Below are 26,237 nucleotides of genomic sequence, written 5' to 3'. Positions count from 1 at the left end.
GCCCCCATGACATGAGAAATATCTTCAGATAAAATCACTTCTTCTGTTGTTTATGACCCTTTCTGAGGTTGGTTAGATTTCTTGAAGGAGCAACCTGGTACGTTTTTTGTGAAGCTGTTTACAAAAATCATACCTTAACAAAACATCTATTGTTAGAGTTTGCCAGATGATTTTCTTCCGTCTTTTGATGATTGTTGGTCTTCCTTTGAAGGTATTGTTTTTCAGGATGCCTGTTGTGAGTATAGTTTAATAAATGTGTTCTTGATGCTGCCCTCTATGATGCTTTATAATCTTTATATGAGGGTCTAGGATTACTGTAAGATCAAATGAACTATTTTCAAAAGAGGTTTCTGTTTTGATGGGTTCCTTGAAATATGTTCACATTTTGTAACCCTCTGGAAATAACATTCTGCAAAATCCAAAACCAACCAAAAATGTTCATAGAAATGCTTTTATTTTGGTGGGCATGGAGATTTATAGGGAAATAGAGTAGAGACGAGAGGATAGGAGGTTCTGCTGGGATTTGTTCCAAAGTAGTCTGATGGGATCAGAGAACATTGTGTATGAAACAGACTGAGGAAAGAAATGCAGTTGGCAATGTGATGTGTCAGCTTGACTGCGAAATGTATTTTGTAATTGTACATTTGTTTAGATTTTTCTGGACGGAATCTGCCATCGAAGTAGAAGTCATTCCTTCGTCCTGCGAAATGTGTTCTCTCTCGTATGAGTGTGTGTGTGTGTGGTGTGTGTGTGTGTGTGTGTGAGTGTGTGTGTGTGTGTGTGTGTGTGTGTGTGTGTGTGTGTGTGTGTGTGTGTGTGTGTGTGTGTGTGTATGTGGCCTAGCATTACTATACTTGTGGGGACCTACATCTGTTTACACAGTCACGTGTGGGGACTCGCCTCCCTTATGGGGACATCATTAATTTTTGGGTGAAGACTTGGTTAGGGTTAGGGTTAGGGTTAGGGTAAGGGTAAGGTTAAGGGTAAGGGTTAGGGTAAGGTTAAGGGTAAGGGTTAGGGTAAGGGTTAGGCATGTGTTGGTTATGGTTAAGGTTAGGATAAGTCTCCAGGAAATGCATGTAAGTCAATGTAATGTCCCCTGAAGTGATGCATACATGGTGTGTGTGGGTGTGGTGTGTGTGTGTGTGTGTGTGTGTGTGTGTGTGTGTGTTGTGTGTGTGTGTGTGTTGTGTGTGTGTGTGTGTGTGTGTTGTGTGTGTGTGTGTGTGTGTGTGTGTGTGTGTGATTTTGTGGCTGACCCTTCCCATCCTGCATTGCTCTGCCCCTGCTTGGCTTCTTTTTTTTCTTTGCTGCATTCTCTTTAATGGCCAAATTAAAATACCAAGGGTTTTTGTTTGTGTGTTCAACATGTGCTCGGCCTGCTGAGACAGCGGGGGTGAAAAGGTTGCCGTGTTCAAATGAAAATATAGAGCTGGGGTCTGTTATGTCGTCAAATCAGAATAGGTTTTTTGTAGTATCAGTAGCTTCTAAATTTAGGTTATTGATATCCTCATTGATATGTTTCAATCTAAATCACATGATGAACAGCATTCAGTGACATGACGTATGTTTTATGCACCAAATCCTGTCATTTGAACAAGAATTAGCATTCTGGTAATTTCTTTCCAGCTACCAATTGGAGTTTTTTTCGATGGATGTCATCCTGGAACAAACACATTGTTTTTATTGATAAAAAGTTAAATACTATAGACACATAACATCCTAATAATTATTTAATTCAACACAAGGGAATACAATCCCAAACGAGGTTAACATATAATTGTTGCCTAAACACGAAGAGCAGGCAGCGGCAGAACAAGAAACAAATACATGGTGTGTGAGTGTGTGTGTGTGTGTGTGTGTGTGTGTGTGTGTGTGTGTGTGTGTGTGTGTGTGTGTGTGTGTGTGTGTGTGTGTGTGTGTGTGTGTGTGTGGGTGTGTGTGTGTGTGTGTGTGTGTGTGTGTGTGTGTGTGTGTGTGTGTGTGTGTGTGGGTGTGTGTTTAAAGACCTTGAAGGTATTTTAAGAGGTAAGTGTGTTAATGAGTGAATTAGTTAATGAATGGATGGATAAAATAATGAATTAACTAAATAAATATTTGCTGATGCCCTTTTCCAGTAAAAAAAGGTTATAAAGAACAATCAGTGAATTAATGGTAAATCCGACCCTATCATTTTATGCAATTTACATACTAAGTGCTTTGTTGAAATTTCAATTTAATAATTGCCAATAATGTATAATACCACTAATAGCACAGAATAAATGTGTCAGCCTTGTAAAAGATACACATTAAATGACCAGATGCCTTAATGTTTTACAATTATATTTATTTAATGTATAAATTCCTTAAAAACGATTTAAAAAGTATTATTTTAAACGTTTTTATTGTCCTTTTGGAAAGGTTGTAGGCGTGGGAATTATAGATCCATTTATCTTAAATATCATATTTCTGGTAACATCTTGAAATATTTTCATAATATGCATGTTTTGTTGCAGGTTGTGGTACTGTGTCCAAGGTGTCTGCAGTGTTACATCTAAATAGACGTGTGTGTGTGTGTGTGTGTGTGTGTGTGTGTGTGTGTGTGTGTGTGTGTGTGTGTGTGTGTGAATTTTGAAGTGCATGTGATTCTGTGTATGGTCATATTTAGGTACCATGCAAAATGATATTTGCATGTGTGTGTCTGTATACTGGGCTATATATACTGTATGTATGTTATGCACATTTACGTGTGTGTGTGTGTGTGTGTGTGTGTGTGTGTGTGTGTGTGTATATCTGTGCCAGTGACTTCCAGTATGTGTGTGTGTGTGTAGGAGTCTTTGTATATCTGCCAAACCGGTCCAGCTGGCATCAGTCTTAGCTGAAGCCGAGGCCGCTGTATCGGTCACACACACACACACACACACACACACACACACACACACACACACACACACACACACACTCGACCACATTCCCATTCTGTACGGCTGTAATTATCAACCTCTTTTGCAACGACTACCATGTTGGCGTGTATTCAGCGGCGGTCTATACACGCCTGATTCAAACCCTTCACCGCGTACACGCTTCATTTCCCTCACACACGCTCGCTACAAAACCCTCCATTTCATCTCGTACGGCTGCACCGACCGCAGAATGTAATTACACACTAACCGCGGTTTGATATTTAGACTGGCTGAAGATTTAAGGTTTTATCCAAAAAGAATGTCTGTGTGGTAAAAATAGTCCCCAAGTGGTCCCGCAGCTCGGAGGAAAGCAAAGGCTGTTCAGAAATGAGGAAATGAGCTTTGTTGTCGACGCTAAGGCGACCACTGCTGTTTTCGGAAATTCATCAGACACCTTATTCACAGCCAGACTGTTTGGTTGGTGTATTGGAGTGATGGTCGGTTACCTGCCAAGGACACTTCGCCTCCCTGTCATCTTCTGATCAGTCCTTGGACTACTGTTAGCAGATCTGGAGTCAGATTTCAATCATGGTTAAACACGAAGGAACAAAGACATTTGGTTAATACAGTAGGGTAGGTGAGGATGTCTGCGCTCTTTTTTCTCGTGCCCATAACTTTCAAATCAGATATATATTAGGGCTTACGACACAAATATTACAAATACATTAACCTCCAAAATGAATAGCCTGAAAACAGACTAAATTAGAAGGATTTAGAACTGGAACATTTTCCTCAAATAATTGAATGTATTTACAGGTTACCTAGGTTTTAGCTATTAATTAAATGTGGCATCATGTCTGAGGTCAAGGTCATCTTTCCCATTTTCGTAAACCCAATTTTTCAAGAACCCCTTCACAACTTTGGCACAAATGTCCACCTTGAAATATGAAAAAATGTCACTGTGATCTAACAAAACAAGTTTTCTTTACCCTTTTTCATACACTTATTATGACACAAAATCCTAGCAAAACTATGAGGTGATGACACTTCAGACAGCGGAGGCAGTGATCTGCTTTCCGGTAATTGTAATTATTATAGAAATGGTTGTAAGGGCAGTGATAAATGTTGACTTTTGCTTATTTCCAACCCTTTCTACCTCTTGGGGTTCATGTACCTCTGGTCTGGGATCAGTGTATAAGACCATGGTGGCACATGTTGGTAATGGAAAACTGTTCTTTGACCATATTGGATATCCAGTGAAGATCGTGATGATTGAGAAAATATGTCGTTTTGAGTACCGTACACTTCTTGAGTCTCAATTGACCAACATTGAAGACAATGAGGATGAACAGTACAGTAGCATAATTGGCAAACCTTCAAACGGTTGATAGAGCAGGGATGTATTCAGGTAATGAGGGATGTTCTGCCATTTAACATTTCAAAAGGATTACAGAACTTCTACAGTGATCTGAGACACAATAACTTCTCTTGGTTCGTAGATGTTACTAATTGCCACCTAAACTCTGTATATATTGTCTCGTAATTACTTTGTTTTTGCTCTACATGTAAAGAGAGCTAATCTACACCTAAAAGAAGGTGCTGTGTGAATGTTGCTTGTAGCATAAAGAGTTTCCTGTGCATTGCAGGCCCAGCAGATGTCTGGTTTGTTGTGCTTTGAGAGCAGAGAGCAGAGAACACACTTTGAAAACTGTGATCATAAAACATGGCTTTGGCTGTATGCTACTGAACATCTCTTACCGTGGTGAACAAAGTGAAAATGAATGATAATTTGAAAATGAATAATAAGTCATTAAAGCAGGAAACGATCTGAAAGGTGAAGGATGAATTGAATTATGTATTTGAATAAAGTATTGTATACGTGTAAATCTGCTCCATGACTGAAATCGGTAATGCTAAATAAAGATTGAAATTTACATTTGCTATGAATATGTTTCTGTTCTATCTATCACCATGAATAATAATAATAATAATAATAATAATAATAATAATAATAATAATAATAATAATAATAATAATAATAATAATAATAAAAGTGAAAATCATGTTTTTGTTGTATTTTTCCTGGGAGGGAATGTGTATTTGTTAACTGGAAATCTATTCATTATTCAATATTAAAACACTCCATTGTCATGTTTTTTGTATTACTCAATTTATTATTTATTTTGCTGCTTCTTTTTATGAACTTAACATTTTTAAGGCCTGTCACCCTAACTCTAACGGCCCGTCCACACAGCGGCGTGCGTTGAAAGCTTCACCATTCACTTTGAATGGGGTGACGTCACTTTCCGCCGAACTGCATTGTGGGAAGCGAAGCGGAGCTTTGCTGGCGTGGCTCGCTGCAAAAGTTGAGCAATGTTCAACTTTTGAAGCCTCGGCAGAAGCGTCAGCCAATCGAATCATATGCCAGTACAAGCTCCAGCCAATCAAACCGCTGCTTGTGTGTCAGGGGCGGGAGATTCATGTGATTGGTTGTTGGTCGAGTTTCAGACACGCCCGCCGGCAAGCTTCAACGCACGCCGCTGTGTGGACGTGCCGTGACCGCTAACTCTGCTAACCCTAACATTTACATTTAATTTCATTGGCTTCACAGATTAAATACTGAGTGTTTGACTCTTGTTGTTTTCAGTAAAGATATGGATCGTTGTTGAAATGACGCAGATTGCTAACTGCTCCCTCTCTTCTCTTGTCGTCCTCAGGAGGGAAATCAGAGAGGAGTTCGTACTCGTACGGCAGAGAGTCCAACCCACACTGCCACCAGGTCAGTAACACTCTGACTGTCTTCTTTTATAAAAAATGTTTGACCTTTCAGATGTTTTTGTAGGAAGCCTCTGGTGCAGAAATGAAAGAGTTTTCAAATTGTTTACGTTTTTGTAAGTTTTTAGGGAAATATTGTAATATTGCAACGTTGGCCTTAGGAGCAGAATTTCTGTATTTCTACTCACATCGTCTGAATAAATATATTGAACAACTAAGGGTTAATTTGCAGGATTGATTGCTTACTTTGCCCTATATCAGTATATAGCATGAATAATAATCACACATCAGTCACATTTACTACCCAATAGCATTGTGAGGCTGGACAAAAGGACCTTTGGACTATGTAAATGTAGTCTTTAAAAAAACGAAACATTTACTGACTTTTTTAGGATAGTTTAAAGGTGGGGTAGGTAAGTTTGAGAAACCGGCTCGAGATACACTTTTTGTTATATTCCATGGAATGCTCTTAACATCCCGATAGCAATGAATATCTTAAGTGCTTTGACAAAAAATCCATTATTATATTATCTCAAACTTACATACCCCACCTTTAAAGTGATGTTGTAAAATAACAACTGGGGGCCTTACAGGGTTAAAGCCTGTCGCTCAGCATTAGAGCTTTATTTGATAAAGCTGTGAACATACACAGGAGAGCAACCCTGTTTGGAGTTGATCTGAGGTCAGTGGTAGTGAATGATGTTGTTTTTAAAGTAAGGGATTCACTGCATCTATTACTATTCATTTTACTCTATTAGTTAATAACCATCTCACAAAAATGGATAATATGTAAGCAAAATGACGCCAACTTCCACATTCATTAGGCACATTTTCCTCCCATTTAAGTCAAGTTTATGTGCAGTTTATAGATTTAGGGTCAATATTTCAGCAACACCTTAAGTATAACTGACTGGGCTGTGTTGATGAGATGATTCTGAAGTTAATTATGTTATTATTTAAATGTTATTGGCCATTATTTGTGAGTATGTGTCAAAACATCCCATTCATTTTATTAGGCGTTTTCTCTTTTGTTGATATGAAAAGTTGATCAATGCAGTTTTAAAGTAGTCTTTGACTTATTGTTCCCTGCAACTTCTCCGCTGTGTTTAAATCATGCAGGTAGCAGCACAACAGGTGATTTGGTTGTTTTATTATCTAGCTTCCTATGTGTCAATCATCCTCACATCTACTAAAAACAACATCTGTTGCATGTTTTTTTTATATTTTTATGTTTTCCTTAGAGATTCTCAACTTTACTACATTTCCCCAACTTCATAAAACAAATAATTACTCATTTTAACTTCAAGTATAATTATTTTTAAAGGAATATTTATCGTCGGTGGTGGAGCCAGGTGTTGTGGACTTGGGTAATGGCTGGGTTTAGGAAAGCACTGTAATCTTCCCGCTCACGGACCATATGCATCCACGAGAAGATGCACGTTGATAATTAGGAGGAAATACAGATGTTGGCGTTTGATTCTGCCGATGGAATATTAAACAGAGAGGCTGGATGTGCTCGCTGTAATTTGATGACCTCCTTCTAGTTTTTGAAATGAAAAATCACATATGAGCACAGGCTGTTGGACTCGTTCTGATGATATTCATTCATTTTTGTTTTGGTATTGAACATCTATGAATTAAAGCTTATCAAAGAAGCGGTTTTCGTGCTCATACAAAATCAAAGATGTGATAAAATCATGTTACAGATTATGGTTAATGAATGAAAGCTGTTACATTTCCAGTAGTGAGGTCGAAGGTTTCACATCAGGGGAATTAGATTAGAATTAGGATATTGTTAAAATGCGCAATAATTCAGATATAAAGATTTTTGATTTTACAGGTGAACGCCTTTCATTGTTGCAACAAAACTTTTCAAAAGAATTACACTTTTGATGTTATGAATGAACTACTTTATAAAACGTACTAGTATGTGTACTGTGTCTTGCATCAGGGTCACCAAATATTGGGCCCTTGTTTCAAAAGTGCATATTTTACGTGAATCTGCACTTGTCCGTCTCCAACCCTCTCACAAGATCTTGCAAAAAGAGCATAAGTCAAACTGTTTAAACATTTTTAGCAAATATCAACTAACATTCATGTAGGTCATTTATATCTTAAACATGTGTTATCTATTTAAACATGTAATGTCAGATGAGTAAAATCTAAATACAAAAAACCAAGGCCATTTAGGAGACAGGAAGTGTATCCCATTTCATACCATTGGCGCTAATTGTAATCTACTTTCTTTACTGAGCTCCACCCTCTTCTGTCACTTTTTAGCCCACGGAAGTTAGACAGGCGTTGAAGCAAATGTACGTAGTAGCCAAACAGCGGTACTGATACTTCTGTGTCAGTCATGGGACGTCATTGGGCCCAAACTTTTTCCAATTTCTGACTTTGATTGGGACAAAGACCTCTGTAAAGTGGCGTATCATATTTGTTTAGGTTTAGCAACTATCCAGTAAAAATATTATAGACTTTAATTAAATCATTAGGTCCTTAAAGTCCAGAATCCAGAGTTACTTTCCCTCTCCCTTCATTTGACTGAGTGGAAACCAGACGTGACGGAGCAGATAGAAGGCGGGGCTTAAGGAAACCGCTCCTTGGACCCGGGTCCCGGCAGATCAGAGTATTTTTATTATTGAGGCCATTTTGTCTTCATGCGCCATTGAGCAACTTTCATATCAAGGAACGTGGCTCCGCCTCCAACGCTGCATCCAGTTCTCTATATACATGGTCATTTGTGCTTCTGAAAAAAAAGCAAGATGGCGACGGCAGAAATGCCAAAGGCTTCAAAACAGCCAATGGGTGATGTCACCATAATGAAGACTTCTTTCAACAGTTTATCATTAGAATAGTTGTTGTATTAGGGAACTCATCATGATGCCAGATGAAATGATGAAGTAGTATGGATTCAGTAGAGATCTGTCTGTTGATTTATTAAAGTATGATGTGTGTTAGACTTCATGACGATGAGCCAAGGCGACAGACGTTGGGAATAGAATCGAGTGTCAGTGGAGGTAATGGTGTAGTGTGCCATAGTGGAAGACAACCAACGCAGCATCTGGGAAGCATCACGACGTCCCGATAAAGAGACTCACGTGTCAGAGTGTTTTTGCCTTCTCTTGCCCAGTTTGACAGATTTAACAGTGTGGTCTTTGGCTGCAAGTTATCTGCCGCAAAAAACTGTAAACAAGAAGAAGTGTAGGATACATTTTTATCATACTTCGTTTCAATATGACTACTGATTTTGAATTAAGAGGGGGTTAAGGGTCTACTCCAAGTATGTTAACAGGATAGCAATAGTATTTCAAACTAGGTCCACTCAATTTGAAGTTCAAATACATTCTTCATTATTTGTATTTTGAAGATGAACACCAGTATTTTACCGAGGTTATCAGGGGTTGCCCAATAGGGGCGATAAAACCAAGTCCAAGTCCAAATATGGTCGCCCAGGGTCATTTCTTCGATTACTTTCGAGCCTTGTGAATTAATAGGAAATGGAAAGTAGAGTGAAAGAAAGTAAAGAAAACCAAAAAATAGTAGTTTTCAGACTGAGGGGTAGAAAGACCTTCCTGCCTTTTGGTTTTTACCTTTTTCTTTCTGTCACAAGGACAGGATTTGGCCCTGACGACCTCGTGAACAAACATAAAGAGAGGGAACATGCTCAGTACTGGTTCAGTTCAGTATTTTGTGAATTGAACATTCATTGATTCATTTGTTAAGTCATTCACTTACAGTATACTTTATTTCTTAAAGTAGTTGTATCTTGTATTAATAATTGATTTACCGTTTTCTTCTTGTCGTAAAATTGTGATATTCATCTGTTCATTGAGCAATCCTTTTGTAATGATGGTGGATCTCTCATCCATCCATCCATCCATCTATCCATCCATCCATCCGTCCGTCCGTCCGTCCGTCCGTCCGTCCGTCCGTCCATCCATCCTTCCATCCACCCATCCACCCATCCATCCATCCATCCAGCCAGCCAGCCAGCCAGCCAAGCGAGCCAGCCAGCCAGCCAGCCAGCCAGCCATCCAGCAGCCAGCCAGCCAGCCAGCCAGCAGCCAGCAAGCCCCCAGCCACCCAGCCACCCAGCACCCATCCAGCTAGCCAGCAGCCACTAGCCAGCGAGCCATCCATCCACCAGCACCCACCCAGCCAGCCAGCCAGCCATCATCCATATCCATTCATAATCCACCACCCCACCCATCCATCCTTCCACCCACCCACCCACCCATCCATCCATCCAGCCATCCATCCATCCATCCATCATCCATCCATCCATCCATCATCCATCCATCCATCAACCCATCCATCCATCCATCCACCCATCCATCCATATCCATCCATCCATCCATCCATCCATCCATCCATCCATCCATCTATCCATCCATCCATCCATCCATCCATCCATCCATCTATCCATCCATCCATCCTCCATCCATCCATCCGTCATCCATCCATCCATCCATCCATCCATCATCCATCCATCCATCCATTTATCACTGACTTGATGATCTTTTATTTATAACCACCTCTCATATCCAGCTGTGGCCTTTGTGAGGCTACAGCAAACTGTAGAGGACAAAAATGTGAAATAAATCAAACATTACTGCCTCGCTGGCCACTTTCCTACTGGGCTGCTGTCAAATTATCCTGTTACACAGTCTGAATGGCTCCTGATGGAAATTGTTTGGAAATGGCAGATACATTTACATGCTGGGCTGAAGTCCAAAATCCTCTGGCTTCATCCTCTGCCGTTAGTGAAAGAAAAAAACACTTAGAGGGGAGGATGAGCTCATGCTAACAGCGGAACAAAATCCCAACGACCCCAGTTTATTCCACAACTCTCTGACCAATTCAAATCCATTTGTACCATTGGAGTTTTGAAGTCATTTAGGTTTTGGATCTACATTTTGGCTCGAGTTTAGTTCAGTGTCTACTTCTAACACACCACAGTTTTGTTATGATGCTCAATCACAGCCACAATTTGACCATTTTCTCCAGCTGAGACTTTAATAATCTGTATTGAACTTCCATTACAATTACAATTCATTATTTAGTCTGACATCTTCTTGATATTGTCTGTTGTTTGGGAATTTGGGGTTAGTGTGCTGGTGGGAACAGTTACTGTTTCTCTGGTCCATCTAAGAAATATGTCGGTTTACGAATGACTTAAATACTGTATTTATACTGAACTAAATGTATTCAATTTGCTCCCACCCACAAAGCTCTGATTGGTTACATAACATTGGAAACAGTCTTCAACGGCACTATATAATCGTTGAAATTGCTTAAAGTGCTTTCAGTGAATCATACGTTTAGAACCAAGCTAGATTCTGCAGAAAGTGTCAGTAATTTGGGAGATTTTTGGCTGTAATTGTATCTGCCCCATCCCTGGTCCCCTTCTCTTTGTACCTGCATTTGGGAGTTATGATCACATAAAGTGAAAATGTTATGTTTCTGAATTCCTATGTTCTGGTTGTTAATCTACCACTATTCCACATCATCTAATCTACCACTATTCCACATCATAACTTTATTTCATTTTTATAACTATTATTATTTTTGTATTGCTCTTGCTCTTATTGTTATTATGTTATGTTATTATGTTGCATTGTTGGAGAAGCCTGTGACATAAGATTTTCAACTGCATAATTACTCTGTAGCTATGTCAGATTGACAATAAAGAACCTTGAACCTTGAACCTTAATCCAGTTTGGCAAAGAATTCATGTCCTTTTGAAAAGGTTCATTGAAGGATTTCTGGCAGGTGTAAATTAGGGATCACAGAGTTTTAGATTAAATGTAGTATTTCAGTTGGTCGTGTTAATGGCTCATTGTGTAAGTGTTGATTACATTTAATTGAATAGTGTGTGTGTGTGTGTGTGTGTGTGTGTGATTTTTCATGGATACATGCAGAACTTTTTTCTGTAGCTTTGGTTAAACTTACATATAGATGTTGTCGGTTTAAGTAGGGGGATTCGTGTCATATGTGCTGTCCTTTTTACATTACATTACATGTCATTTGTTAGACGCTTTTATTACTGTAGTACTGTGGACAATCCCCACAGGAGCAATTTGGGGTGAAGTGTCTTTCCCAGGGACACAATGACATGCTGACTGCAGTGGGACTCGAATTTGCTACCCCCTGATTCGAAGTCCAGCACACTATCCACTGAGCCACAGCCGCACTCCCTTTGAAAATATTGTTCTTTTTTGTTAGGAATGGAAAAATGGACGATCACACATTGGCTCATGATCCGATGGTGTTTCCGTCCAGCATAATACCTCAGTGTTTATTTTCTGCACAACAGAACCTTTTCAATCCAGTTGTATCACCGTTGTGTATTACTGCTTGTATCCAGTGTAAACTGGAAAGCTGACTGGATACTCTCACCTAGCTGTGAATGGATGGTGGGGGCTGGGAAACGTGGCCTCCTGCCAAAGTACGAGCCCAACCCCCCAACAGCTCACTCTACTCACCTCAAAACACCCAAACACCCTCCAAAAACCATCATCTGCTGGAACAAGGTGGCATGAATACAGTCAAAACACACAGAGGAGGAAACGCTCTCAGTCTGTTGTTTGATGAAATGTGACTGGATGTGTGTTTGATCATATCACACGATATCTCCCATCCTGATGTCTCACATAGAGTTGCTCTGATCTTCTGCACAGAGTGACAAAGCAGGGAGTTCCACACCGAAATTGACTTGACAGTTACTTTAAAGCTCAGTTTTCCCATGTCAGGAGCATTTGTACACCTGTCAGGATGATACGGTAGTTGTCTTTTTGTAAGGGTGAGACGGTTTTCATTAAAAAGCGATTTGATCAAACGTCAAAAAGAACTTGTGTTTCTATTTGCCTGTCAAGTGGTCATGTGAATAACGACTGTTGTTCCTCAGGTTGACGTTATCTTCTTTTTCTTCCCTCTTTCTTTGGCGACACACACACACACACACACACACACACACACACACACACACACACACACACACACACACACACACACACACACACACACACACACACACACACACACACACACACACTCTCTCAGCCACACCAAAGCATGCCTGTCATCCAGTTATCTCCTCACAGATCAGTAGGTTAGCGGTGGGCCGGCATTACAGCTGAGGCAGCAGCAGTCTGAGTGTGAGGTTCTGGTGGAATGCTACATGATAAAAAAACATCCCTTAACCCTTTAACCCTTTACACACACTCACTCACACACACACACACACACACACACACACACACACACACACACACACACACACACACACACACACACACACACACACACACACACACACACAGAAGCTATCACACATCAGTCAGCAAAAAGTGCAGAAGGCTCCGTTTTCAAGCACTGCGAGGTGTCATAGAACCTCAGAAGCTGAATTTACCTATTAAAGATGACACACACTCACACACACACACACACACACACACACACACACACACACACACACGCGAGAGACAGTAGCAGATATGCTATTCTGCAGCTTCCTGTTCACTTCTCACTAGTCCTCAATAAACAGGTCCTCAAACACTCGGAGGGCTCTCCAAACACACTGACCCCTGACCTCTGACCTCCACAGCACTCAGACGGGTCAAGAGTCTGAGAGTGCGTGTGTGTTAGTGTGTGTGTGTGTGTGTGTGACAGTAAAAGCCCTTCCTCCCCTCTGTGTGTGGGCTGTACAGTGGAATCTGGTTGTGGATGGTGTGTGTGTGTGTTCATCATTACTATATATTTTTTGTCTTTCCTCCAAGTGTGTCCCCATTGGCTGTTTTTGGACCAATCCAACTGCAGCAGGAAGAACAAGCCCCCAACAGCTGGTGTTTAGTCCAGGAAGAAAAAAAACAAGGGCGAGTCAAAGACTGTTGACATGGAGGGAAACACTAATGCTGAGACCACAGTTTCTCCTGATGATGAATTATACACATTAAATAGGAATACAGTGCCAATCCAATATTAAAGTTTCTAATGTATGGATCATCTAAATACCTACTTACTTATCTATGTATCAATCCGTTAAACTGTTTGAATAGTTCATTTAATGGGCTTGTAACATTATAACAAGTCCTATCCCCCCCACCCCTCCATTCTCACACAGACCATGCTTGCACAAAATGAAAAAATTAAGGTAATATAGATCTGGGAAATTAAATCCATTCATCAAATAGTTAACTATAAAATTATTCGCCAACTATTTTGTTAACCAGTAATTGTTTAGAGTCATTTTTTGTTTATCTATCTCGCTAAAAGTGTTTTAGCCTTATTTTTATGCTGGCAATAAATATGCATTAAACACTGAATTGAAAATCAGATATGCTCACACGGAAAATGATATTAAAATTATTTATTAATGCATTTTAATGTAGAATTGTTCTGCATGGACATTCATGCGTAAACTCTCTGACAAGTGTAATCAATAGGTTGTCAACTATTAAAATAATCCCTTTATATCTGTCTGTCTATCATAAGACTCTCCTATATCCATCAATCCAATACAACTCTGTGTGTGGTGAGATGTTCACTCACAGCTGCTCTACAGCTCTGAACACACACACACACACACACACACACACACACACACACACACACACACACACACACACACACACACACACACACACACACACACACACACACACACTGATCCAGCTGCTGGTTGCTCCCAGGAGACTGTCAGTCGTCGTTTAGTCTCATTTAGTCGGCCGCACAGATCGACACTAGTTTATTTGACTATCGATCACACACACTGTGTGTGTTGATGCATCAGCTATGACAGCTGACAGTGTGTGTGTGTGTGTATGTGTGTGTGATATCCATTATATGAACATTCTGAGCGTCAGGACCACCCGGTAGTATTATGACGTGCTGGAGCTACTGAGTTCCTTTAGTTATGGTGGGATATAGATACTGTTATCATGCAGATCTGTCATCTCAAATCAGATCGCTTTCTTTCTCATTCTATTTCTATGTTGCCAGTCTGATTTAAGTTTCTGAAAAAACTCCATTACTGACACCAAGGGCTTGTGTTGAAAAGTGGTGGGATATTGCGGGAGAGAAGATCTTTAAATGATCTTTAAAATAAAATAAGAGAAACTCCCTCTGGAGGGAACACAGGGATTTTAGTCTTTGCAGATTGACATGCACAAAAACACAAAAACCTATAAAACACTTTCTGAAAGGGAAAAGCCCAACAAGCATTACAGGGCTCCTTTAACAAAGCCATTTCAAGAAGTGATGGGAACATGTAAAATTACTCGGTAGTGAAATCGGTTAGAGTATTTGATCGATTGGTGCAGCAGTCGACTGGAGTTGGTTTAACACGTTCTCATCAGGCATCATGGAGGCAACCAGGGAGCGTCTCTCCATCTCTGTCAGTGGAGTTAACCCTCTCCCCTCTGATGTGATCTAACATCAAACAGCATGCACACACACACACACACACACACACACACACACACACACACACACACACACACACACACACACACACACACACACACACACACACACACACACACACACACAAGTAAAGCAGTTTTGATCTATAGGATGTGGGAAAGCGAGCTGATATTTTTCATGTGTTTCCTTCATCAGTCCTGCAGGACTTTTAGACTTTTAGGATTCTTATCTGGTTCAGATGAAGCAACAGCCTCCTGGATCCTACAGGCATTGAACCTCTTTTAAACAGGAAATAGATGCAACCTAGTCCACAGATATTCTTTGACAAAATCCATCTTAAAAGTAAAATATCTCTTTCCTAATATGGATAACATTTGGTTATATGTTGACTGATTTTGATTAAGCTGCTTTGGCAAACATATTTGTGTTACCTTGAAGAAAGGCCCTGCTAAAAAAACGCTATTTTTTGGATACCTTCCCCGCTTTGCCTTTGCGTCCCATCCCTCTCTGACAGGAAATAGTATATTATATCTATAGATGTTTTCTGTGAGGCCACCAGACTGCTTTTGCAAAAAAAAATGACCTTGCAGAACAGAAGTGGCAGGTCTCGCGCTGCCTCGACTGATTTGTTATTGTGTGACTTTGGTAAATTAGAACTAAACTTTAAAATACCTGTCCAACATTACAGAAACAAACAAACATACCAGGTAGCGTTAGACCAGCAAGTCATAATTTCCCCAAAGAATCAACAATGTTTTGAATGGATTCTGGTGGATTTGGAGAAAGGTTAGATAACAGCTTCAGTTCCCTGTCCGAAAGAGGTGTTAAACAGCAAGGTAAAGAAGTGAAAATGTTCTAAATATAGAGTACACTGATAAAGGTTTTTCAGCCGGGTCAAATATATTTTGCTGCTTTCCCAGACCACACCAGTACTTTGCTTTCCTTCTGACTGCTGTGTCACAAGCCAACCACAATCTATTGTTGGCTGTTTGTTTCATGCAGTTCGTAAACAAATAACAGAACTATCATTGTAAAATCCTGAAACCATATTTTCACAATCAACTTGTTTCGGTGTCACAGGGTAAAAGTCCGAAAATAACTTCTTTCTTGTTTTGTTTGTGGTTTTTCGCTTATTGTCAGTCATTGTCATCAAATCTGATGTAACCACACAAAGCAGAATGCATCTTCCAGTGTAACATCTTTTGTCAGCTTCCATACTTTGACTTTGATTGGTGTTTATTTAGTCATGAATATTTCTTAGTTATTGAGGAATTCTTCAATTGTAATGTTTCTAGGGTCTTTAATCCCTTCTTTTCTCAATGCTTGTAGAGTATTGAAACAAAAGATGAGATTTTAGTCACAGGGATTACAAGATTATCGGACCCTGATGTCTTCTTAAACCCTCCTGTTGTCTTCGGGTCAAATCTGACCGATTTACAACTTTCATCAATCATAACTTTTTTGTTTTACATTCGATTGCATTAAGGCTTTATGATATCCTTCACAGTAGACATTTGAACATATCAAATTGCTGATCACCACTTTCATTGGATTTTGGATGATTTAGTCAACTTTGTAACACCCATGGTGTTCCCGGTCAAAAATGACCGCCATAAAGAAAAGGAATTAGTAACCATCCGGATCAGATAAAACACACACACAAACACCCACACACACACACACACACACATACTCTAAATGTGTGTCCCCCCCTTATGTGCCCAATCCCCCATGTGAATCACACCTGGCACACACAAACACACAAACACACACACAGAACAATTTGACACATTTCCCGCTCTTATGTGCCCATCCCCCCACATGGATCACACCTGGCACACGCAATACATGTTCAGTGTCTATTCTTTGTATATTTACGGCAGTTTTTCATGTATACCAGTAGTCTGATACAATATGTACAGTTTGAAAGGGTGTTAAATGACATTTGGTGATGATTAATGGTTTTTGTGTTAATGTAATAGCAGTTAAAACAGGACCGGTCAAATTGGACCATGAACACCAAAGTAAGGCGGGGGAAAACGAAGACAATAGAAGGGTTAAAGGACAACAAATAGGACAGTTTAAATATTTAAAATTAAACTGTATTAATTGTGTTTGAGCAGGAAGTGTAGCACAGCTTCTTTTAGCTCCTAACAGCTGCAGCCGGAGACGATTTAAGGGAGCAGAGAGGGTCAACCCAAACAAGGACAGATGTGTATTAATCTATGAGATTTATTTCTCTACACTCCTGTATGTTTGTTCCTGCTCCTAATGACTGAGATATCTGCCCGACTACAAAGTGAAGGCAGCTGGGGCTCATGGGAGAGATCGGTTCAAGATGGCCCCCGCAGGAAGGCTTATTCCTCATTCTCTTTTCATCTCTAAATATAAATCTGTCTCTCTATCTATCATTCATTCACTTCCTGTTTCCCGCATTCTTTCCTGAGGATCCACCCTTCCCTTCTTCCTATCCCCTATTTCTTTCCCTTTGTTATTCCCTTCCCTCTCCTTTTCCTTCTCTTTTACCCTTTCCCTCTTTCCTTTTCTTCGACTTCGTCCTTTATAACGTCCCTTCCTTTCTGCCTTTCATAGCTTATGTATCCTTTCCTATCCCTTTCCTTTCCATGTCTCTCCTCCTTCTTTGTCGTTTCCTTCAATACTTCCTTTATTTCCAACTTACTTCTCCTCCTTTTTCCTTTCATCCTTATCCGTCACCTCTTGTTTGTTTCTTCCTCTTAACGTTCATCCTTATTTCCTTTCATTTCCCTTCATTGTCCACTCGTTTCCTAACCCATTTGCTTCTTCTTCATCTTTCTAGTTTAACCACCCCACTTCTATTCTTCATACCAACTACTGCCTCCATCATTTCCTTCTCTTTCCTCCTTTCCCTTCCTCCCATGTTCTATTCTCTTCTCCTCTGTATCCTACATACTTGTCTTCTAGTCTCTTATATCATCCTTCTACCTTTCTCCATTTCCTCTCTCTTAACTGGTACTCCCCTCCAAATCCTTCACCCCCCCCCCCCGCCTCCCCCCCTCCTCGTTCTAATTGCGAGCAGGAAGCTGCCAGATATTGTGAGGTGTAATGTGCTGTCTGATTCCTCTCTTAGTGTTCTTAAATGATCGCTATTTATTTGTCAAGCCAAGCGTTGAGTGCTAATTAAGGAGAAATGCTTTGAACTGCTTCTGATGTTGAGTGAAGTGTGTAACTTGTGTGTGGTGTGGTGTGGGTGTAGGTGGTGTGTGTGTGTGTGTGTGTGTGTGTGTGTGGTGTGTGGTGCTGTGTGGTGTGGTGTGTGTGTGTGTGTGTGTGTGTGTGTGTGTGTGTGTGTGTGTGTGTGTGTGTGTGTGTGTGTGTGTGTGTGTGTGTGTGTGTGTGTGTGTGTGTGTGTGTGTGTGTGTGTGTGTGTGTGCGTGTGCTTGCGCGTGCGTGTGTGTGTGGGGGGAACGGTTAGAAGATGGAGGAAGTTGTCATTGGCAAGTGGATCCCTTGCTGCTTGGAATGCCACTGATGAGTGTGTGTGTGTGTGTGTGTGTGTGTGTGTGTGTGTGTGTGTGTGTGTGTGTGTGTGTGTGTGTTTGTGGAAATGTGTGTGTTTAGAATGATGTCAGCGCGGGAAAAAACCTCAGGGACAGATAACAGCAAACACACACACATACACACACACATGCGCACACCAGCTGTTTTTCCAGAGACTCCAATGCGTTGATGTTAATGTCCATTTTCTTTGTGTGTTTGTGATGTCTTTGCGGTTCTGCAACATGATTGGATATTGGTGATGCATGTTTTTATCAATGATATCAGGTTATTGTTAACTTGGATCTAATGTTGGTTTGAACATTGGTCTTTGTTCACAATGCTAAGAGATAAACCTTCCAGAGGTAACTGAGTCGTGTGGCCACAGCATATTTGTCTTAGCGCCAGCATCTTCGAGTTGAAAACTTTTAAGCCCCTGTCACACTGTCCCGAAATTGACACCAGATGGACACACGAATATGGAATTGTGAATTTCGCACGAAGATGGCCCCGAACTTGGTCAACAGCCAAGCAACAGCCGAAGGAAGTTAACCTAAATTACATTTAAGACATACAACTGCAACGAAAGTAACAAAAACAATGTAATATCCTTTTCAGTTTCACAGAACACAAATTGGGTTATTTACATAATATGTTTACATGATTTTGTTGTGAAAAAAATGCAATCTCGATGTCATCGTACTATAATACGATGGCTACACGACGGCATTGCGAGGGCTTCATGTAGTCGTGTTTGCCTTCCTAAGACAATCAATCAATAAGGCAGCTTCTTGTTTCCTTTGTATTGTCTTCGTGAGGCGAAAAATGCCCGATGGCACCGATGATCAGACGAAGATGACACGATTTGACAAGATGCCCTCACGAGTGCCTTACGAAGGGCAAAATGGACACACAAATTCAACACGAAAATGAACCTTCGCAAGGTCCTTCGGCAATTTTTTGGCATGCCAAAGATTTTGCCACCGCTCACGAAGTTGCTGCCGGAGCCTGAGAAACTCCACCGGCGGTCATACGATGGCTTAGATGCCCTCACGAATGGCCCGATGTTGTTACGATCAGAGCCGAATTTGAACATTTCCTTTATCGTGTGTCCATCTGGTGTCAATTTCGGGACAGTGTGACAGGGGCTTGAAGAAACGCATTGGTGATGTCACTTGGGGAGAAGTCTTTCTGAAAAAAACTGTCATAAGAAAGACTAAAAGGCTCATTTGTTGTAGCATTCGGCCGAGTTAACCCTGGATGTTGATGCCGAATGTTGAACCTTTATCTCTGTATGCGGAACGCCCTCCTTGTTCTTTGCTTTCAGATTGAGTGGTGAAGCTCTAGTTGTTTGTCGAGGTGCGAAAAAAAACATGTCAAACAAATGTATAATAGCAAAAACAGATGATACAATTCGGAGGAGGCAATAGGCACGTTCACACCGGAGTACTTTTACCCCGTACTTTTCCCGTTTAGTTCCGTTAGTACCCCTGATGTCACGTTCACACCAAAAAGAGTACTTAGTGCCGGGAACTTTTACCCCCATGTTTAGTGCCTGCTAGAAAGGTGGTACCAAAAAAGTACCAATTTCTATTGGCTGGGCGGATTGCAAACCACGCCCCGGAAAACTCTGAAAAGTTTTGTGAAGCCGCCATTGTATTTGTGGCATTAGCATTATTAGCATTAGCATTAGCTCCGCGCACCAACGGAGAGCGAATAACTTATGGCAACACAAAAAAACATGGGAGCGGTGGAGTGATGAGGAGGTGTTGGCGTTCTGGCGATTTACTCGGAAGGCTTCAGTAGAAGCTGCTAGGAGTCCCAGCAGCTTCTACTGAAGCCAGTCCCCAACTCCGGGGACTTCCGGCCGGGGACTTCGGCGGCAGTATACGCCGTGAAGTTGTTTGCGGCCTGCCAGTAAACCCAAAGCAGAAGAAGAATAAGAAGTGACGTCAGCGGCTCATTTGCGTAATCTTCCCTCAGGGAAAAGTACTCCTGTGTGAACGCGATTGGTACTTAGTGCCCTGGGGTACTAAGTGCCGGCACTAAGTACGGCAAAGTACTTGTGTGAAAGCGGCTAATGCTAGTTTATGGTAGAACAGCGGTGATACTTTGACGAGATATCGTTGTCATTGAAACAATAAAAAAAGCGCTTACAGTTTTTGTTGATGCCAGAAAATACCGGTGTTATTAAATATTTAGGTGTTAACAGACCCTGACCCTTAGTCAGTGCCTTGCTCAACCTGCATGTGTAATGCATCTTAAATTATTCAGTGTTCTGTTGTAAAAAGTTTGGGTTGTTTGGCATTTAGTGGTATTATTATGTTTAAAAGATACTTCAAACTATTTCCCATCAGGACACAATAACACTAACCACTGACATAAAGAAGAAACACACATTCATTCATTTATCCTGCAGTTAATGTCCTTCTAAAAGACCCTTTCATCCATTTATATTCAGCAGATGGCACGAAAACACATGCTAGAAATGATTGGCCATCTTTGAAGAAGCTTACTGATTATGTTGTTTTAGCATCGCTGTATTTTCTTTCTTACTTATTACAAAAAGGAAGGGCACCAGATCTTTGGACTAAAGATAAACTTGCTTTACCTACAGTCCACGTGCACAGTGTGTCTGGGGGCGGTTAAACAATGTGAATTGGTCAGTGGTCTGTTAGCATATGCAACAAAGATGGAAAGTCTAGAAGAAAGCTAGGTAGAATAGTATTTTCACTTAGGAAGGTGCCTAATGGGGTGAAATGACCCAGAAGTAATGAAGTGGCAGCCATGATAAGAGCTGTTATAAATCTCTACATGAAACAAAAGGCGCTTAAATACTTTCTATATTATTACCTCTACCATAGGATGCACCATCGTTTACAAAAGCAAAGTATTAATAATTCAAAGTTTCCTTCAAGACCTACTGGGATTCATGTGGATTCCTACGAGCAGACAGGATGTAGGGCATCAGCAACAGCAGAGTTTCACTTTGTTTTTCATTTAAAATCTAACGTTGGTCATGAAGGTATGTTTATCACTGTGGCCAATGTTTGTAAAGCCTGTATGAAACAACATCATAATAACGCATGAGGCGAAGTATCTCCATTGCTGTTGCATATCAGTTAAATCGCCGTCATCATCATTATTACTTTTTGTGGAACTGCAGGACGAAATCCAAAATAACTGTCCTTGCGAGGACAATGAAGTGTATTGTATAATATTGTACTTCGTCCATTCAGATTCTCTTGAATTCTCTTTCACAGAGAAAGACTGAATTGAATCTATCATCTTCACCTTGGCTTCTGAGAAGTTCTTTGGTATTTAATAGAGTACAATATTAGTTGATTTGTTGGATTAAGCCGTGGATGTGTATCAAGTGTGAAGTCTGAAGTGTGGTTACAGTCGTCTGGCTGCCACTTCTACTTCGTCTCTCCGCTGGTTTTGCTGTTTCTGGTATCAGCCTCGGGGCCTCGCTCCCTCAGGAGTGTGTGTTGGTGTGTGTTGGTGAGCGGGATGTGTGCACATGTGTGTGTGTCAGCTGGAGCAAAGCTGGCATACAGGTGCGCCGCTGCCTCGCCAGCACTTCCTGGTAATTAATGACTTATTCCTGCCTCTCTCTCTCTCTCTCTCTCTCTCTCTCTCTCTCTCTCTCTCTGCCTCAGTCTCTCATAGTTGCGATGGTGGAAATTGATGACATCTGAGCGTTTGCTTTTTCAGTCACATGAGGACAGAGGGTCGAGTAGCACAGGAAGAGAGGAAGGGAGAACAGAATGGGAGAGGAAAAGGAAAAGAGAGAGATGATATTCTAGTTATTATAATCTTTTGTGGATTTTAAAGAGGACATATTCTGCTCATTTCCAGCTTCATATCAGTATGTAGTGTCTCTACTGTGACGTGTCTCCATGCTTTAATGTTCAAAAAGCTCTTTATTTCTCTCATACTGCCTGTGCTGCAGCTCCTCTTTTCACCCTCTGTCTGAAACCAGAGCCCAGTCTGCTCTGATTGGTTAGCTGGCCGGCTCTGTTGTGATTGGTCAACCACTTAGATATGTCCCGCCCCTTAGCCTATCACGTACAATGTGTTGGAGTGCTAGCCAATAGAAGCACAAGTGTTACACAAAGATGTCACTAAGTTACAGAACTAAACAAAAGAGTCCAATCTCTTATAATTTTCTAATCATAAATCTATCGATTAGATTTATGCTTCGAAAATGATAAAAGTAGGGTAGACATGTGGAGATTATCCGGCTGAACAAAACGTGATCCGTCTCTTAAATGTGTCTCAACCACAGACCTTATTTCAAGCTATTTTCCAAAATCCTATGGAGAAATTGCATTGCGTTTTTGTCCAAAGAACCGGAAGAAGTTTACTTCCTGGTTTTAGGACGCGTCACTGCGGTTCTCTATAGAGGTGATTCAGGCAGGGGGGGGGGGGGGGGGGGGGGGGGGAGGGAGAAACTCCTTCTGGAGGGAACACCATTTACATGCACAATAACCTATATTACTCACTATAGGAAAAGGAAAAGGCCAAAAGCATAGAAAGAATAGTTCAACTATTTGAAATGTGATACAGAAGATACAATACTCATGATTGTCTCGAGACATGATGTGGTTAGCCTAGCTTAGCGTAAAGACTGACAGCAATGGGGACAAGCCTGACTCTGTCCAAAGTTGAAAAATGAACCAAAACCAACACGCCAAAATGTCTCTTATTGACATGTTATATCTAGCTGGTTTAATCAGACAAATGTACATATTACTTGTTAGCGGTAGTTTCTCGCTGCCCCCCTGTGTTTGTCACGCTCTCTACCTTTTTCCTAAACAATGCTCCATTTAACTCTCTGCATCTCTCTAGTCTTTAGACTTCCTGTTCTTCTCTAATCTGATTCAGTTTTTCTCTTGGTTTTTACGTCTGTATCCCTCTCTTCTTTCCTCTTTCTCTCTCTCTATCAGTTTTTAACGTATGAGACCCCGGCTATTTCCCTGTCTCTATTTCTCTCTGGTAATCTATCTTAGTTAATATCGTCTCTGTGAGCAGCTGGGTACCGAAGCCCAGTCAGCGCTGTGTGTGTGTGTGTGTGTGTGTGTGTGTGTGTGTGTGTGTGTGTGTGTGTGTGTGTGTGTGTGTGTGTGTGTGTGTGTGTGTGTGTGTGTGTGTGTGTTGTGTGTGTGTGTGTGTGTGTGTGTGTGTGTGTGTGTGTGTGTGTGTGTGCGTGTGCGTGTGTGTGTGTCACAGAGAAAACAAGATAATGCAGATAATGTGGAAAGTAAATCAGAAGCACGAGGCAGTTTAAGGAGAAGTGAACATGATGATTATCTAAACTAATATAATGTCTGTGTGATCTACACAGCCCAGGCACTTATGGGTAACTGTAGGTCACAACAATTGATCGGGCCCCTGCATGTCAAATAGCTGGAATGATCGAAATGAATATGAAGTGGAAATAATATTGGATGCAAAAACGAAACTGAAAAAGCACTGCCTGATCAAAGACATTCTAGCAGTTTGGCCGTGATGGAAATACAGTGCATTGTCGTGTTTGTCCAAAATCCTTTATCATGAACTTGGTAATTAACCTTTGCCAATATACCTCTTAAAGGAAGTTAAGCATGTCCGGTTATGCTAGCTTTGAACCTGTGAAACCCTCTATTTCTCATGACAGCAGCTACACAACATAAAACTGTCAGTGGTATTTTTCTATATGCTTATAATAACAACTGGAAACTCTCAAAGTACCAGTTCATACTCTGTACCTGGTTTGTTCGGGACTTGAACTGACGACCTTCTGGTTCCCAAGCCAAGTCCCTATGTAGTCAACAACTGCCCCAACACTTCAATCTGAATATCACTTAAATCTGCGTTTTCAAAATAACGATATTGTATTGAACAGTGTGTAGGGAAGGGATTTTGACAGACAGACACACAGACGGTCATTTTGTCCCTCCTCCAGCTCGTGTAGTTGCCGGGGCGACCGGTCTCGCCCGTCCTGGCTCGGTGTTCGAGTACGAGAAGAAAAAACAAAGAAAAGAAAGAAAAGCGCCACAATCAATGAAACCCTTTTTGTTTTAGTGGGAACCCCCTTTTACCCTCGACGACACACACACACACACACACACACACACACTGAAACACACACGGACAGAGGGACAGGATGACTGAATCGGTGTGTGATTGTGTGTGTGTGTGCCTTTGTGTCTGACTCCCTCTCCCTCTGTGTGTGTGTGTGACTGACTTTATTTAAGACAAGGGCCCTTTTGTTTTAAGCCGGAGAATGGCTCTGAGACCGAGGCTGGCCCTGTAATTGGCCTACTTAGGCCCTGTTTAGCATGAGAAAAGCCTTCCTTGGCCCGGCAGTGCCAAGCTAACTCTTGTTTTCAGCCGCGGAGAGGACGGACGCGGTGATCAGAATTCAGATTAGCCCAAAAAACAACCCTCTCCCCCCCCTCGGAAACACACTCCTCCACCCTCTGCTTTAAATACACTGCACACTAATTACTTAACGAGAAAGCTGGGAAAAAAACGTAGTAGCGATGGGGTCTATTTAAAGAAAAGGTGGGAGGGGGGGGGGTCCCTTCTAGATAACTTTTTGTGCCTCTTTAGAAAAAAAGCAAATAGCCTCTCCTCCATCCTTCTCCCCGTCTTTTATTCTCGCGTTCGCTTCACTCCAGAGCGGCCCAGACGCCACTTGTTGCCGGCGAATCATTGAACTTAATTAGCAGGACAATGTGTGAGCGGTTTGCTAAGTTTGAGAAGCCGTAAACAGAGTCAGAGTTAGAGCAGGGAGGAAGCAGAGAGGAGAAGTTAGAGTCTGAGCTGTGGGAGGAACGTGTCCGCGCTGAGCAGCATGAAGTCGCGCTCACGGAGGTAAATACCATCACATACCACGGGTTCATTTAACGTTATCACCTAGCTCAGAGATAGGCTTTGGTCCAGGAGTTAGCCAGCTTCAAAATCTAATCCAAAGGGCAGTTGTGTGTATTTTTATTTATTAATTAGTCTTTGTGATTGGAATTGTCTATCTATCTGTATATCTATTTATCCATCTAACATGTAGTCATGTAATCTATCTTTATACATTTTTATGACTTGAGAAAAAAAAAATTGTTTGAATTTTGAATGTTGAAAATATTTTTTTTTTACATTAAATAAAAAATACATTATGTTCACAAGCAAAACTTTTCAATTTGATTAAATTATTTTACTTTGAACTATGTTTCATTGTGTACTATTGGCAGCCATGGATTTCCATATATGTACTCAAGATTTATCAATTAATCAATTTATTACAAGCTATTCTAAGCTAAACATACTTTGGTTGACTAATACTGTGTTTGATTTATTTTATTTTTAAAAGTCTAATTGATCTAATTCGAACTTTGTAATGTGATTATTTTCTGGTTTCTTTACTTCTAAATAGAATATCCCTGAGTTGTTTACAAACAAAAGACAATTGAGCACGTCTTATGGGATTTAGACAACATTGATAACCATATTTTATCACCTTCTGCCATTTTATAGACCAACCAAGTCAATCAATTAATCCAAAACATAATCCACAAGATAATTGACAATGAAAGTAAATGTTAGTTGCTCTGCTAATCTTACATATCTTGTCCTATTTGGTCAAAATTCCAATAT

General features: G+C 40.8%; 1 protein-coding gene across 5 annotated transcripts in view; it reads left to right on the top strand.

The window, feature by feature from the left end:
• Nucleotides 1-26,237, top strand: part of LOC117478868 (transcription factor 4-like) — a 188,287-nt gene that overhangs the window by 76,678 nt on the left and 85,372 nt on the right. For all 5 annotated transcript variants that reach the window (XM_034125794.1, XM_034125795.1, XM_034125792.1 and 2 more), the window contains one exon: nt 5,600-5,661. In XM_034125794.1, the coding sequence (XP_033981685.1) occupies nt 5,600-5,661 (62 nt within the window). The remainder of the gene's footprint in view (nt 1-5,599; nt 5,662-26,237) is intronic.

The sequence above is a fragment of the Trematomus bernacchii genome, unplaced genomic scaffold (genome assembly GCF_902827165.1).
Source record: "Trematomus bernacchii unplaced genomic scaffold, fTreBer1.1, whole genome shotgun sequence".
Classification (NCBI taxonomy): Eukaryota; Metazoa; Chordata; class Actinopteri; order Perciformes; family Nototheniidae; genus Trematomus; species Trematomus bernacchii.
The sequence above is the reverse complement of the archived record's forward strand: the minus strand, read 5'-3'. Positions and strand labels throughout refer to the sequence as shown.